Here is a 14,026-nt window from a genome sequence, read left to right as displayed (position 1 = left end):
AATGTACATTTTAATAATGTTTATTCTTTCAATCCAGGAACAAGAAATGTTCTTCCACTTCTTTGTGTCCTTCTCTATTTCTTCTAGCATGTTCCTATAGTTTTCACTTACAAGGTCCTTCACCTCCTCTATGAGATTCACCCCCGGTATTTTGTCTTTTTAAGTCTGATTGTAAGCGAAACTGAGTCTCTTCCTTTCCTCTGACTCCTTATTTGTATACAGAAATGCCACAGGTTCTTTGCTAATTTTATTGAATTTACTAATTATTTCCAGTAATTTTTTATTGGAGCCTTTGGAGTTCTCCAAGTATAATACCATGTCTTCAGCAAATAGTGATAGTTTGGTTTCTTCTTTTCCAATCTGTATGCCTTTGAAATCTCTTTCCTGTCTGACTGCAGTGGCGAGGACCTCAAGAGCTTTGCTAAATAACAGTGCAGATAGTGGGCATCCTTGTCCAGTTCCTGATTTTAGGGGGAAAGCCTTCAGCTTTTCCTCATTGAGAATGATGATAGCTGTGGTTTTGTAGTAAATAGTCTTTATTATGTTGAAGAATGGTCCTATTCCCAGTTTCTGGGGGGGGGTCTTTATCATAAATGGGTGTTGGACCTTGTCAGATGCCTTTTCAGCATCAATTGATAGGACCATGTGATTTTTTTTTTCCCTTCAGGGTTATTACTGGGGCTCAGTGCCTGCACTACTGATCTACTGCTCCCAGAGGTCATTTTCTTTCCCTTTTGTTGCCCTTGTTGTTTTATCATTGTTGTGGTTATTATTATTGCTGTCATTGTTGTTAGAGAGAAATGGAGAGAGGAGGGGAAGACAGAGGGGAGAGAAAGATAGACACCTGCAGAACTGCTTCACTGCCTGTGAAGCGACTCCCCTGAAGGTGGGGAGCTGGGGGCTCAAACCAAGATCCTTGTGTCTGTCCTTGCACTTCACATCATGTGCTCTTAACCTGTTGCGCTACCGCCCAGACACCACCATGTGATTTTTATCTTTCTTTTTGTTGATATGAGGAATTACATTGATTGATTTGCAGATGTTGAACCATCCCTGTTTCCCAGGGATGAATCCCATTTGGTCTTGTGAGTTATTTCCTTGATATGTTGTTGAAGTTGATTTGCTAAGATCTTGTTCATGATGTTTTACATCAATGTTCTTCAGGGATATAGGTCTATAGTTTTCTTTTCTGGTAAATTCCTTCCCTGCTTTGGAGATCAAAGTGATGTTTGCCTCATAGAACATGTTTGGTAGTTTGCCCTTCTACAATTTTCTGGAATAGTTTGAGGAGAATAGGCGTCAGTTCTTTTACAAGTCTCACAGAATTCATTAGTGAAGCCATCTGAGACTGGGCAGTAATTTTATTTTAATTTATGAGTTTAATGAGGGTGTGAATGGTTTACCGTATGGTTGTTGACATATGGGTACAATTTCTCAGCTCCCCAAGATAAGTGTCTGCAAAGCACTGTCACTGTAGACTAAAGTCATTTTCTACCATGATGCACCAAGATCCCAGTGCACTGTCTATCCCATTCCTTCCTCTCTTTTCCCAGAGTCCTTTGTTTTATTGCAATACATTCCACTCAATCCAAGTTTCACTTCATGGTTTCCCTTTCTGTCCTTATTTCTTAAGTTCCAACTATAGGTGAGATCATCTGCAGTCTGTCCTTCTGTTTTGGCTTTATCTCAACATGATTGCTTCAAGTTGGGGACTTTATTGATCTTACTAGGGAAAGTGGTATTCTATGAAATCTTTGAAATATTAACTTTGGAATTTTTGCCTAATGTGTCCTTGGTAGAATGATTATTTCTCAGTTCTTTTTCCACATATCTTTATTTGATCTATCCTCCACCTTTTTTTCCCCCTAATTTTTGTGTGTATAGGATGGCACGGTGATTATACATACTGTTCAGAAAGGTCAATACATGAGGACTTTACGACCACCTTGTGAGAGTTCTTTACTCATAACCATTCCTAATTTGGCAATATCTTGGGAAGGACATATTGTTATCTACTCCAGTATTGAAGAAAAAACTACCCTCAAGGTATGTAATACTTGCACTAGGACTATACTATAAACTTGTCTTTCCCATTATTCAAACAGATAAGAATGGATTTCATACGTATATATGTCATGCTAAGGAAGACACAAACACCTTATTTTGGGGACTGTTTTCCTGTCATCATTCAATGTGCTCACTCTTTTAAAAATATATTTATTTTATTTATTTTATATAGAGACATAGAGAAGTTGAGAGAGAAGGGAGGGATTTAGAAGGAATAGGAGAGGAGGTGGGGGGCAGAGAGAGAACCTGACCTGCAACGTTCCTTCACCAGCTTCTTCCCTGCAGGTAGGGCTCGGGGTGGGGGGAGGATTGAACCTGGGTCCTTGAGCACTGTAATGTGTGCATTCAAGTCAGGTGCCCCACTATAAGGCTCCTAGTTTGATCATTCTTTTTTTTTTTTTTTAATTTTTAAATTATCTTTATTTACTTACTGGATAAAGACAGCCAGAAATCAAGAGGGAAGAGGGAGATTGAGAGGGAGAGACCGTGGCGAGGCAGTGGCACTCCTGGTTGAACACATACATTATAGTACACAAGGACACAGGTTCAAGCCCCTGTGGGAGGAAGCGTCAAGAGTGGTGAAGCAGGGCTGCAGGTGTCTCTCTGTCTCTTTCCTTCTCTATCTCCCACTCCCCTCCCAAATTTTCTCTGCGGCCAATAATAAATAATTAAAAAAAAATTTAAAAGACATGGCGGGGGAGACCCATGTAGCCCTGCTTCACCACTTGTGAAGCTTCCCCCCTGCAGGTAGGGACTATGGACTCAAACTTATGTCCTTGTGCCCTGTAACATGTGCACTCAGCCAGGTGAACCACCACCCAGCCCCTAGTTTGATCATTCTTACCATCAGATGGATCCCAACCACAGTTGTGGCCTCGTGTTTGTATTTTGTTTGGTGGATTGCAACTAATCTAAACAAAAATATTTCCTGACTATAAGGGCCTTCATAAGCTTGAGTTTAAATTATAACCAAATTGAATTATCTCTGTATAAGTCCTGAATTGTGTGTTTATTTCTGTTTGTTGGTAAAATTTTTTAAAAATTAAGAGTGTTTGGTCTTAAAATATAGGATTTTTTTTTGACTGGGTAAGATTTTAATTTCTTTTTGTAGGTATGAGTGTTAGCTAGTACTCATTTACTCGACAGTATCATATATTGTAAATATCACTTTTTTATAATTTGGAGGTTTATAGGTAGCTCATCTGGTAGAATGCATACTTTCCATGCACGAGGAGCTTTGTCCAACCCGAGCCACCACTTGAGATACCTGCATGAGGAGAAGTCCCGAGCAGTGGAGCAGCAGTGCTTCTCTCTTATGCTTCTCTCTCCCTCCCTCTCTCTCTCTCTCCCTCTCTCTCCCTCCCTCTCTCTCTCTCTCCCTCTCTCTCCCTCCCTCTCTCTCTCTCTCCCTCTCTCTCCCTCCCTCTCTCTCTCTCTCTCTCTCCCTCCCTTCTCCTCTCTCTCCCCCCCCTCTCCCTCCCCCTCTATCCCCCTCCCTCCCCCCCTCTCCTTCTCTCTCTGTCTTACCTTTCCTGTTATGTCTCTCACCCTCATGTGCAGGTATGATGCCTGCGGGGAAGAAACTTGGCTGCAAAATACTAACTGCCATTATAATCATTATTAGCAACATTGTTATTATCATTACCAGCATCTACACTTTCTCTTCAAATATAGGCTGTTTCTCCCAAAATTTAAACCTCATACTCATTTTGTCATAGTCATAGTCACAGTTTTGTCATAGTCGTAATTTCCCATGTTAAAACAGTTGTAACCATTAAATTCCCTTCATTTAATTACTGCAGGATAAGAATGCATTGCATTTGTTTTCTATCAATGGCAAGTATCTGGGATCTCAAACTCTGACAGAACAAGTATCAGATATCTGCATAGTTGGAGAACACATTGTTATGGGCAGCTCACAAGGATATCTGTCCATAAGAGATCTCTACAGGTAAATAGCAGGAACTATTGAAGTAATTACTTAGGAAAATGTGGCAGGACTCTCAACCTCTCATGGCAGTGAACAGTATAATTTCTGATCCTTTGTTTTATCATATATTGTAAATATCCTTTTTTTACTTTTTTACTTATTTTCTCTTTTGTTGCCCTTGTTTTTTGTTTTTTTATTGTTGTTGTAGTTATTATTGTTGTTGCTATTGATGTCATCGTCCTTAGGTAGGACAGAGAGAAATGGAGAGAGGATGGGAAGACAGAGAAGGTGAGAGAAAGATAGACACCTGCAGATCTGCTTCACTGCCTGTGAAGCGAATTCCCTGCAGGTCCTTGGACCAGTCCTTGCACTTTGCGCCAAGTGTGCTTAACTTGCTGCACTACCACCCAACTTCTGTAAATATCCTTTTTAACTACTATGAAAATGAATAGATAAAGCTAAAATATTTTTGGACTAGTAGACAAAAATATATGTGCACATTTTTAAAAATATTTATTTATTCCGTTTTGTTGCCCTTATTTTATTGTTGTAGTTATTTTTGTTGTCATCGTTGTTGAATAGGACAGAGAGAGGAAGAGAAAGAAAGACACCTGCAGACCTGCTTCACTGCTTGTGAAGTGACGCCCCTGCAGGTGGGGCCAGGGGCTTGAACCGGGATCCTTACATTGGTCCTTGCACTTTATGCCACCTGTGCTTAACCTGCTGCGCTATCACCCGACTCCCATGTGTACATTTTAATTATAGAATGCTTTTTAATTTTTATTCTACCACTATTTTTCCAAAGAATTTCAAGTAGAAAGCAAGTAAAAATCTTTCATCATACCAAATCTGGATTATAGATTTGGAATTTTTTCTGATTAGAGCTTGAATTTTTATGAAGAATTTGATGATACAATTTCAATTGTGAGAAACTCTAAAATATTTTCATATATCTGTTCATGATTGTATATATAAAATGCATATAAAATGTTTGGAGACTTCTGTTATTTAATCCAATGAAAGGAAAGGGTATGTGCATTCTTTATACATGCTAGCTTATGTATACACCGTGATATGTTTCAAATACGTTCTTTTCTTCCCTTTTTAAATTTTTTATTATAACTTACTGTTTTTTGGTACCTCTACAAAATATTACTTTCTTTTTTTTTTCAATATTTATTTCCTTTTTGTTGCCCTTGTTTTTTTTATTGTTGTTGTAGTTATTATTGTTGTTGATGTCGTCGTTGTTGGATAGGACAGAGAGAAATGGAGAGAAGAGGAGAAGACAGAGAGGGGGAGAGAAAGACACCTGCAGACCTGTTTCAGCACCTGTGAAGCGACTCCCCTGCAGGTGGGAAGCCAGGGGCTCGAACCAGGATCCTTCCATCAGACCTTGTGCTTTGCACCATGTGCACTTAACCCACTGCGCTACCACCCGACTCCCAAAATACTTTTAAAAAATATTTTCCTCAGCGTCCGGGTGGTTGCTCAATGGGTTAAGCACATATGACGCAATGTGCAAGGACCGGCTTAAGGATCCCGGTTCAAGCTGCTGGCTCCCCACCTGGCAGAGAGGTCGCTTCACAAACAGTGAAGCAGATCTGCAGGTGTCTATCTTTCTCTCCCCCTCTCTGTTTTCCCCTCTTCTCTCGATTTCTCTCTGTCCTCTACAACAAAAGCAACAGCAATAATAACAACAAGGGCAACAAAAATGGGGGAATTGGCCTCCAGGGGCAGTGGATTCCGAGTGCAGGTATGGAGCCCCAGCAATAAATAACCCTGGAGGCAAAGGAAAAAAAATTTCCTCATTCAGGTTTTTTTTTTGTTTGAACTGCATGCAAATTAGATTCATTCTCTACCAATAACTCCTTCCTACTTTTGTATTTCATTTGTCCTATTTGTCATGTTCTATGATAGACTGTTAAGATCCATTCCAATATATCTTTCCAGTATTTTATTTTATAAGCCTGGCTTCTGAATATTGTTGTAGAAATCCAAAACTAGAAGACTGAACAGGATCTTTTAGCAGCTTAATGTAAATTTAGCACATATGTCATAGAATTCATCATTCTCTGGGAGTTGGGTGGTAGTGCAGCGGGTTAAGCTCATGTGAGGCAAAGCACAAGGACCGTCCTAAGGATCCCGGTTCAAGCCCCCCCCCACCTGCAGGGGAGTCGCTTTACAGGTGGTGAAGCATGTCTGCAGGTGTCTTTTTCTCCCCCTTTCTGCCTTCACCCCCTCTCTCCATTCCTCTGTGTCCTATCCAACAACAATGACATCAATAACAACAACAACAATAATAATTTTTAAAAAATGGTCTCCAGGAGCAGTGGATTTTTGGTGCAGGCACCGAGTCCCGGCAATAACTGTGGAGGGAAATAAAAAAAGAATTCTTTATTTTCTGTCTTAAAAGCTATGCACATTTTTCTTAATGGAATATTAAGTTTCTATATCATTGCATTTATAGATATTATGCATTTCAAATTTTAATACCTTACACTTTAAAAATATTTATTTTCATGAGGAAAGAGAGGGATAAAGAGAAAGGCCAGGGGTCTGCTAAGCTCAGGTATATGCTAGTGCCAGGGATTGAACATGGAACCTCAGTCTTGCATGTCTACTACTTTACTGGATGCCCTGTCTCTCTTGACTCTGTTACCTTTTTCAAGTGCAGTGCTGGTAATTTATCCCAAAAACTGGCACATGCTTCATAACAGCAAGCCAATTCTCCAGCCCAATGTTCATTCTACATTTTTAAAAATATTTTATTTATTTATGAGAAAGATAGGAGGAGAGAGAAAGAACCAGACATCACTGACAGTGTGCCACTAAATGCACAAGTGATTAAAAGAAAATGAGCAGGACTCCCCCCACATTAATAGTTGTCGTTTAATTAAAATTAACTTAATTTAATTTAAATTTAAAAAAAAAAAAAAGAACCAGACATCACTCTGGCACATGTGCTGCCGGGGATCGAACTCAGGACCTCATGTTTGAGAGTCCAAAGTTTTATCACTGTGCCACTTCCCGGACCACTCATTCTACATTTAAAAAAAGAAATAGAGACAAACTAAAAGAGAAGAGAGAGAGAGAAACACCAAAGTACTTAAGTGGAGTTCCCTTACCATCTGTGCTGTTCCCATTGAGAACTAGGGCTTGAACCAGGGCTTCACACAGTAAAGTGTGTGTTTTATCCATAGAGCCATATTCCAGCCCTATGTTACATCTTTTAAGAAAGCATATAGGGACTGGAAGATAGCTTTTCTGGTAAGCTGCCATGCATTGACCCATGTTTAAGCCACCCCCACCACACTGGGAAAAGCTTCAGGGCTATGGCTGGTTGATTGGTCTTTCTTTCAATCGGAAAAGATTGGCCTAGAACATTAAAACCTCAGTGATGACCATCAAATAAGTTAATAATAACAATAAAGCAAATAAACTAATTTTTATTTACCTCACCTTCTCTAAACACACACACACACACACACACACACACACACTTTGTGTGTTTACCCTTTTCATCCAATTTCTTCTTTCTTTAATTGCCACTAGGGCTATCAGTGGGGCTCAGTACCTGCACAATGAATTCAACTCGCCTGGTGGCCTTTTTTTTTTTTTTTCTTCATTTGATAGGACAGAGAGAAATTGAAAGGGGAGAGAGAAGGGGATGGATGGTAATGCACCTGGTTGAGTGCACATGTTACAGTGCACAAGGACCCAGGTTCAAGCCCCTGGTCCCCACCAACGGGGAAAGCTTTACAAGTGTTGAAGCAGGGCTGCAGGTATCTCTCTGTCTCCCTATCTTCCTCCTTCCTCTCAATTTCTGGCTGTCTCTATCCAAAAAATAAATAAAGATTAAAAAGGGGGCGAAGGGGGAGAGAGAGACCTAGAGCCCTGTTTCACTGCTCGTGAGTCTTCACCCCTTTAGGTGGGGACCAGGAGCTTGACCCCAACCCCCTGATGACATGTTTGCTTAACCAGGTGTGCCACCACCAGGCCCCTTTATCCAGTTTCTATCTATTAACCAACAAAGACTCATTTTGGTGAGAGTCATTTTGTTAGAAGAAAAGCATGCTGAGAATGAAGAAAAGGCCTATTCACTATTTTGAGTAATGCTATAAATGTGTGGAACTGTGTGTGAGTCTCCCAGATTTTCTGAACCTGCCAAGTTCTCAAATATGCAAAATAAAATGCAAACTAGATCATTATCATCATCTTAGTATGAAATTCTGTGAAGCCATTACATATCCATGCAGTCATTTGTGGGGTTTTTTTTTTTTCTGTTCTAGCTTGAATCTCAGCATCAATCCATTATTCATGCGATTGCCTATCCATTGTGTTTGTGTAACCAAAGAATCCAGCCATATCCTTGTAGGATTAGAAGACGGCAAACTGATTGTAGTAGGTGTCGGCAAGCCAGCTGAGGTAAGATCTAGCCTCAGGACTTTGATTCCTCAGAATATCAAGGAGTCCACTAATCTGCCTTCGCTCTGTCCAGGAGTTGCCTCAGATGCCCCTGAACTTTGAAGATGCTTAGTTCAATTCCTGGCAACACATACTCCAAAGTGCTGCTCTGGCCTCTCTCGCCTATCTCTCTCATATGAAATTAATTTTAATTCAGTTTTTAAAGGAGTCCATAAATGAAGAGCAGATAAAGCTAGTATTCAAGAGTAAATATATTATTATTATTATAATTGAAAACCCAATTGGCATGGTCCGGGAGGTGGCGCAGTGGCTAAGGCACTAGACTCTCAAACATGCATGAGGTCTTGAGTTCAGTCCCTGGCAGCACATGTACAGTTTGAGATCTGGGAGTGTGATGCCTCCGGTTCTGTTCTTTTTTCTCAAGATTGTTTTGGCAATTCTAGGTCTTTTCTGGTTCCAGATAAATATTTGTAGCATTTTTTCTATTCTCCTAAAAAATGTGCTTGGGATCTTGATGGGGATAGCATTAAATTTGTAGATGGCTCTGGGTAATATATTCATTTTGATGATGTTAATTCTTCCAACCCATTAACATGGAATATCTTTCCACTTCTTTGTGTCTTTTTCAATTTCTTTGAGTAGTGACTCATAATTTTCAGTATACAAGTCTTTCACTTCTTTGGTTAGGTTTACTCCTAGATATTTTATTGTTTTTGTTGCTATACAAAAAGGAACTGATTTCTGGATTTCAATTTCTTCTAACTTAGTGTTTGCATAGAGGAATGCCACTGACTTTTGAATGTTAATTTTATAGCCTGACACATTACTGTATTGCCTGATGATTTCCAAAAGCTTCTTGCTGGATTCCTTAGGTTTTTCCATGTATACTATCATGTCATCTGCAAATAAGGAGAGTTTGACTTCTTCTCTTCCAATCTGTATGCCTTTAATTCCTTGCTCCTGCCTGATTGCTATGGCAAGAACTTCCAACACTATGTTGAATAGTAATGGTGATAGTGGGCAGCCCTGTCTAGTACCTGATCTGAGTGGAAATGCTTCCAGTTTTTCACCATTGAGTATGATGTTGGCTGTAGGTTTGCTATGTATAGACTCCACTATCTTCAGGAATTTTCCATCTATTCCCATTTTTTGTAGTGTTTTGATCATAAAGGGATGTTGTATTTTGTCAAAGGCTTTCTCTGCATCTATTGATATGACCATGTGGTTTTTGGTCTTGCTTTTGTTGATGTGGTGGATCACATTGATTGATTTACGTATATTAAACCAACCTTGCATGCCTGGGATAAACCCCACTTGGTCATGATGAACAATCTTTTTGATATACTGCTGTATCCTGTTGGCTAGAATTTTGTTCAATATTTTCGCATCTGTGTTCATCAGAGATATTGGTCTGTAGTTTTCTATTTTGGTTGTGTCCCTGTCTGCTTTTGGTATCAGGGTGATGTTGGCTTCATAGAAGCTGGCAGGGAGTATTCCAGTGTCTTCAATCTTCTGGAAGACTTTTAAAAGTTTTGTAGAATTCATTTGTAAAACCATCTGGTCCAGGACTTTTATTTTTGGGAAGATTTTTGATAACTGTTTCAATTTCATTAGCTGTGATGGGCCTGTTCATGTTATCCACTTCCTCTTGACTTAGTTTTGGAAGTTGGTAGGTATCTAGGAAATCATTCATTTCTTCCAGGTTCTCTAGCTTGGTGGCATATAATTGTTCATAGAAGCCTCACATGATATGTTGAATTTCTGTAGTGTCTGTTGTGATTTCCCCTCTTTCATTTACTATCCGATTTATTTGGGTCTTCTCCCTTTTTTGTTTTGTGAGTCTGGCTAAAGGTTTGTCGATTTTGTTTACTCTTTCGAAGAACCAACATTTACTTTCATTGATCTTTTGTATGGTTTTCCTATTCTCAATGTTATTTATTTCTGCCCTAACTTTAGTAATTTCTGTCCTTCTGGTTGCTTTAGGATTCCTTTGTTGTTCTTCTTCTAGGTCTTTAAGATGTGCAATCAGGCTGTTTATTTGTGCCTTTTCTTGTTTCCTAATGTGTGCTTGTATAGCTATGAACTTCCCTCTTAGGACTGCTTTAGCTGTGTCCCAAATATTTTGATAGCTTGTGTCTTCATTTTCATTGAACTCTCGAAACACTTTGATTTCTTCCTTGATTTCCTCTTTGACCCAGAAGTTGTTAAGAAGTGTACTGTTGAGCTTCCACATTTTGGGACTGTTACTGATCTTTTGTTGATTGTTAAATGTTAGTTTAATTCCACTGTGGTCTGAGAAGATGCTTGGGATGATTTCAGTGCTCTTGAATTGGCTGATGCTGTCTTTGTGGCCTAACATATGGTCTATCCTTGAGAATGATCCATGTGGATTTGAGTAAAATGTGTATTCCAGTTTCTTGGGATGAATGACTCTGAAAATGTCCAATAGTTCTAGTTTATCTATCTCTTCATTTAGCTCCCTTATGTCTTTATTGATTTTCTTCCTGGATGATCTGTCAAGTTGAGAGAGTGGGGTGTTGAAGTCCCCTACTATGATTGTGTTACTGTTAATATATTGCTGTAGCTCTTTCAGTAGAAGTTTGATGTATTTAGATGGCTTCTCATTGGGTGCATAGATATTAATAATTGTTAAGTCCTCTTGATTGACTGATCCTCTGAGCATTAAGTGTCCATTCCTATCTTTTTTAATCTTATCTATTTTAAAGTCTTATCATGTCAGATATGAGAATAGCTGTTCCTGCCCTTTTTGGTGGGCCATTGGCTTGTATGATAGTTTTCCATCCTTTCACTTTAAGTCTGTGTTTGTCTTGTTGAGTTAGGTGAGTTTCCTGTAGACAACATATTGTTGGGTTGTGTTTTCTGATCCATCTTCCTACTCTGTGTCTTTTAATAGGTGAATTCAGGCCATTGACATTTATTGATATCAAAGATTGAAGATATTTTAACGCCATTCTTGTAGAGTTTTAGAGTGTTTTGATATATGTCCTATTTGTAGTGGTCTGGTTGTTTATAGGAGACCTTTCAGAACTTCTTTCAGGGCAGGCTTGGTGATGGTTGCTTCCTTCAACTGTTGCTTGTCTGAGAAGGTTTTGATGCTTCCATCTAGTCTGAATGACAGTCTAGCAGGATATAGTATTCTTGGCTGAAAGTCTTTCTCATTGAGCACTCGATAGATATCTTGCCATTCTCTTCTGGCCTGTAGTGTTTATATGGAGAAGTCTGCTGCTAATCTTATGGGTTTTCCTTTGTAGGTGACTCTTTGTTTTTCTCTTGCAGCCTTGAGGATCCTTTCTTTGTCCTTATTCCTTTCCATTCTAAGTATGACATGTCTTGGTGTCTTTAGGTCTGGGTTAATTCTGTTAGGGACCCTCTGGGCTTCTTGAATCTTTATGTCTTTGGTGTTGTCTAGACTAGAGAAATTTTCAGCTATTATAGCCTGGAGAATGCTTTCTTCCTCTCCTTCTCTTTCTTCCTCTGGTATGCCAATAATGCGTATATTGTTTCTTTTGAAGTCATCCCATAGGACTCTGTTGTTGTTTTCAGCATCTCTTAATCTCTTTGAGATCTCTTACTTCTTTTTTAGTTGTCTCTAATTCATCCTCACTCTTGCTAATTCTGTTTTCAGCCTCATAGATTCTATTCTCTCTGCCCTCTACTGCTTTCTGGAGTTCATCTATTTTGTTGCCCTGCTCTGATACTGTTTTAGCTTGTTCAGCTAGTTGCCTTCTTAGCTCAGCGATTTCAGCTTTCAGCTCTCTAATAACCATGAGATAATTAGAATTTTCTTCCATATTCTCATTTGTTGTTCCTGCATTTCTGATTACAATTTTTTCAAATTCTTTACTCACTCCTATTATTATTTCCTTAGCTAATGTTTGGATGTTGAACTGGTTGTTTTGTGCTTCACCTTCTGGAGGACTTTTAGCTGGACTCTTGTCTTGGTTCAAGTCTCCAATATCTTTTCTTGTTGTTTTAACCATTTTAAATATTATGTTATGAGTTCCCTTTATCAGTACTTTTCAAATTATTGATTACTATTGCCTGGATTGACTTGTGTCTAAGTAATTTAATTAAAGGGTTTATCGTGGTGGAAGTTAACAGTTTTTTCAATCCCTGAGTTGGAGCTCAGTGGTGTAAAAGCCTTTTTTTTTTTCTTCCCTGTAGGCTATGGGAGCCTGAGGGCTTTTAAACTATCAATAGCCTTCTTAGCTTAATCACTGACTCCTGACCAAGAGATAAAGCAGGGTGTGGCAGAGATAATCCAGTGGTTATGCAAAGAGACTTTCACAGCCCCTCAGCTATGCCACTGAGGTATAGGTCTTCTCCTGAGTTTCCCGGTTAGATCTCTGTCCCCTGGTGTCCCTCCCTGTTGCTGCTCCAGATTCTGAGGGTAGTAGCAATGGAGACTCAGAGTTGCACTTGGTGAGTCTCTGGGGAGTCCTTTCCTCCCTTCAGCTGTCCCCTTGTTGTGGAGCAGACTGGAGGTGGTGTCTCCACTGATAAACTGTTGAACTGTTAGCAGTCAATCTCTCCTTAGGCCCCTCTCTCCTCTCTGTCACCAGCCACGCCTGTTTGTACTCACGGGTGATTTACTGGGTTCCTGTGGTCATTCTAGTCCTGTCTTGTTTCGGTCCGGGTGGTCTCCTTTGGTATTCCTAGTTGATCCAGGAGAGGAGAGGAGGGGAGGGGAGGGGAGGGGAGGGGAGGGGAGGGGAGGGGAGGGGAGGGGAGGGGAGGGGAGGGGAGAGGAGAGAAAGCTATCTGCTGCTCGTAGCTCCGCCTCCGGAAGTTGAATCCCTAATTTTTATTTATAAGAAGGAAACACTGACAAAAAACATAGGATAAGAGGGGTACAACACCACACAATTCCCACCACCAGAACTCTCTATCCAATCCCATCCCCTGATAGATTTCCTGTTCTTTGTCCCTCTGGGAGTAAGGACCTAGAGACGTTATGGGGTACAGAAGATGGAAGTTGGACATTATGGAAGTGCAGAAGATGGAAATTACAGTTCTGTAATTGCTTTCCCGCTGAACATGGATGTTGACAGGTCAATTCATACTCTCAGCCTGTCTCTCTTGTTCCCTAGTGGGGTGGGGCTGTGGGGAAACGGGGCTCCAGGACACATTGATGTGGTCATCTGCCCAGGGAAGTTCGGTGGGTATTTTAGCATCTGGAACCTAGTGGCTGAAAAAAGAGTTAACATATAGAACAAAAAAATTTGTTGACTAATCATGAACCTACTAAAGGCTGGAAAAGTCCATATGAAGAGTTGGGGGGGTCTCCATTTTGTATATAGTTAATAGTCCTATTTTAGTTGTATTCCAAAGAGCCTATGACTATACTAGTTTGTTTGTTTGTTTTTCTTTTTTTCCTGAGCCTGATGTGATATGCAGGTGGATCTAAGTTATTGTCTGGTGAGATGATGTCATCACTGAAGAAAGGACCAGAAAGATGGATCAGGGAAGAAAGTAGCTCCCAAATATGGGAAAGTTGTATAAATATTGTTGACTGTGAACCCCATCGATTAGATATGATCTGGGGCCCATATTCAGCTTAGGAGCCTATGTGACCTCTGCATC

General features: G+C 39.9%; 1 protein-coding gene across 1 annotated transcript in view; it reads left to right on the top strand.

Annotated features, from left to right (window-relative positions):
• NBEAL1 (neurobeachin like 1) overlaps positions 1 to 14,026 on the top strand; it is a 135,334-nt gene that overhangs the window by 115,453 nt on the left and 5,855 nt on the right. Inside the window, exons 45-47 of the mRNA XM_060194103.1 lie at positions 1,885 to 2,046; positions 3,870 to 4,018; positions 8,287 to 8,422. Of these exons, the coding sequence (XP_060050086.1) occupies positions 1,885 to 2,046; positions 3,870 to 4,018; positions 8,287 to 8,422 (447 nt within the window). The remainder of the gene's footprint in view (positions 1 to 1,884; positions 2,047 to 3,869; positions 4,019 to 8,286; positions 8,423 to 14,026) is intronic.

This window comes from Erinaceus europaeus, chromosome 7 (genome assembly GCF_950295315.1).
Source record: "Erinaceus europaeus chromosome 7, mEriEur2.1, whole genome shotgun sequence".
Classification (NCBI taxonomy): Eukaryota; Metazoa; Chordata; class Mammalia; order Eulipotyphla; family Erinaceidae; genus Erinaceus; species Erinaceus europaeus.
The sequence above is the reverse complement of the archived record's forward strand: the minus strand, read 5'-3'. Positions and strand labels throughout refer to the sequence as shown.